Below are 2,440 nucleotides of genomic sequence, written 5' to 3'. Positions count from 1 at the left end.
AGATGATGTGGCTGGATTGACCTTCTGTCCAGACCACTAAAACTGTCTCCACATCAACAGTAAGAAATGGATGCACAGGCTACTAAACTCTTACTTGATCTGTCTAAGCAGAGATGCTGTAGTTAATTGTAAGCAACTCAATATTAACTAACAGTTATAAGGGAAAACACTGATATCAATTGCTTTGTAATAATTTGGAGTCTGATGTTTACTTCTACTAAGAGTAAAAGCTTCCCCCAAATTAATCCACCCAAGGGTAAAAGATGCCTGAAACTTAATCCACCCAGGGTATCTCGAACTGAAGTCCAAGGTGAACAAATTTGAGGGTAATGGAAAGAAACGCTTGGCCACTGGAGGCAGCTCCATTGGGAATGTTTTCAAAACTTTTCTTCTCTGATTAGATAGTCTGTTGAGAAAAATGACTTCAGTCTCTCTCTGAGGCCTCTCTTCCTGAAGTCGGCTGAGTGAACACTTCATATCTATTTTACAATTCACAGATTTTCTCTTTGATGGTCCCCGCATTGTGAGGCAGCTGCTGAAGGGACGTGCAGTGTTGCATCAATAAATCAGGGAGGAGTCTACACACTGGGGTGTGAGGGAGGGAGGAGTCCCTGAGGCAAAGCCATGTTTCACTGAAGGAGAGGTTGCCCCCACCCCACCCCACCCCACCCCCTCAGACCTGGCAGAGCTTCTTACACGACCTTCCCTTGTGATGCTACCCCTGCGAGGGTTTTAAAAGGCTTTGTTCAGAGGTAAGTTCTCTCTTAAAGTTTCAGAACAGACAAACTAGGATTCTGTGTACTCAAACACAACAAAGACAGAAAGAATGTTTTCTTATGGGTATTTAGTTTTTGTTTTATTAGAAAATTTGGACAATATCATGTGACAACCAAGAACACAAAAGGAGAAAAAGGAAATCATGAATGCGGATGGGAGAAATGGCGCAAAGATGGAAGCAAACAGCAGCGAATTGGATGTACTGATATCCGTCAAACCAACCGTGAGGAATCATGATTTCGTCCAACCGAGTTTACTGATTTGCGCAATTCCCCGCGTCCTGGGCTACATACCTGTTTTTTCCATTAGATATTTCCTATTAGTCTGGAAACTTTCCAGATGGAAAGACTTGAGGTACCAAAGGAAGTCAGGAAGGGAGTCCAGGACCATAGAGGGGGGCCGAACCGGCAGAAAGGGAAGAAGGAAGTCTTACCAACAGAGCGGGAACCAGCAGCACCTGCGGACCGGCCCCCTAGTGGCAACACTGCTTCCTGCAGCAGCACTTCTGCTGACAGCAGCCCTTCCCGCAGCCGCAGCCGCAGCCGCAGTCACACGAGTGGCGGCGGCAGGTGCGGCGGTGGCAGCAGACCACGGGGGTGCTGCAGCAGCCCCCACAGCAGCCGGAGCAGCAGGGGCAGCAGCCGGAGCAGCAGCCCACCCGGTAGCACCTGTACGAGGTGCAGCTGCCACAGCCACCACAGCCACCGCCGCAGCCACCACTGCAGCCACCACCGCAGCCACCACTGCAGCCACCGCCGCAGCCACCGCCGCAGCCACCACAACCTCCACAACCACAGCAGCCCATGGTGTCAGTAGACAGGACTCAGGAAAGGTGAGGATGGAGACTCAGGAGGTGAGGGGGGTCTGATGCTGCCCTCTGCTGGGGGGGCCTTATATACCAACTTGGGGACAGGGAGAGGGAGTGACCCAGGACTCATGACCAGTAGTCACTTCCTCATTGCTGCCATAGCAGTTTCCACCTGGGGTCGTCTACGGTGATTCCTTGTTTACATCCTTATGGACTATATTTAACCCAATACACTTGCTAATTTTAGCTTCTCTCTTTAAAGCCATTTTAGAAACAAACCAAGAAATGCTAACATTTTGGAGGGAATCTTTATTTTTGCAGAAATGCGATGGAATCTGAGATTTTGAAATAAGAAGGCACTGGATTGCTACCAGCTCTGGTTCTGTTTCTCTTCAATGGTTTTTCTCTCCAAATACTCAGTTGAAGTCACTCTGCTTTAATGGAAACTTTGAGATGCAGATGAATAAATATGAATATCCAAATTGAACAAGTCACTCTTTTTCAAAATTTTCCCATCTGTTACTACTGTATACCCTCCTCCTCATTAAATTGGCCATTTTAGTTCTCGTGAAGTTACACGTTCACAGGTATATTTCCAAAATTATTTTTTACACTAAATGACCCTCTTTTTTTTTTAAACCTCCAAAGTTGTCTATTAAAAGCCTTGATCCAATGCTCCTCTCTCACTCCACACTATCTCTCTAAGCTCATGTCCACACCCCTGGTTTCAGTGTCTACATGTATATTCTTGGATTCATTCCTTGAATGCGCACCTCCAGCTTAGAATCTTCTTCATACTCCAAATCCACATTCAGCCAACTCACACTCCAGCTTCTCCCCGCAGGTATCTCAGGG

General features: G+C 47.1%; 1 protein-coding gene across 1 annotated transcript; it reads right to left on the bottom strand.

The window, feature by feature from the left end:
- Nucleotides 1–827: 827 nt before the first annotated feature.
- SCYGR4 (small cysteine and glycine repeat containing 4) lies at nucleotides 828–1,636 on the bottom strand. The gene has a single exon (XM_074363236.1). The coding sequence runs from the start codon at nucleotides 1,580–1,582 to the stop codon at nucleotides 1,250–1,252; it is 333 nt and encodes a 110-aa protein (XP_074219337.1). The 5' UTR covers nucleotides 1,583–1,636; the 3' UTR covers nucleotides 828–1,249.
- Between the last annotated feature and the right edge of the window lie 804 nt (nucleotides 1,637–2,440).

This window comes from Camelus bactrianus, chromosome 5 (genome assembly GCF_048773025.1).
Source record: "Camelus bactrianus isolate YW-2024 breed Bactrian camel chromosome 5, ASM4877302v1, whole genome shotgun sequence".
Taxonomy (NCBI): domain Eukaryota; kingdom Metazoa; phylum Chordata; class Mammalia; order Artiodactyla; family Camelidae; genus Camelus; species Camelus bactrianus.
This window is presented reverse-complemented; position numbering and strand designations above follow the sequence as displayed.

Coding starts and splice junctions, on each gene's coding strand:
- SCYGR4 (XM_074363236.1), bottom strand. CDS start 1,582: ATGGGCTGCTGTGGTTGTGGAGGTTGTGGTGGCTGCGGCGGTGGCTGC.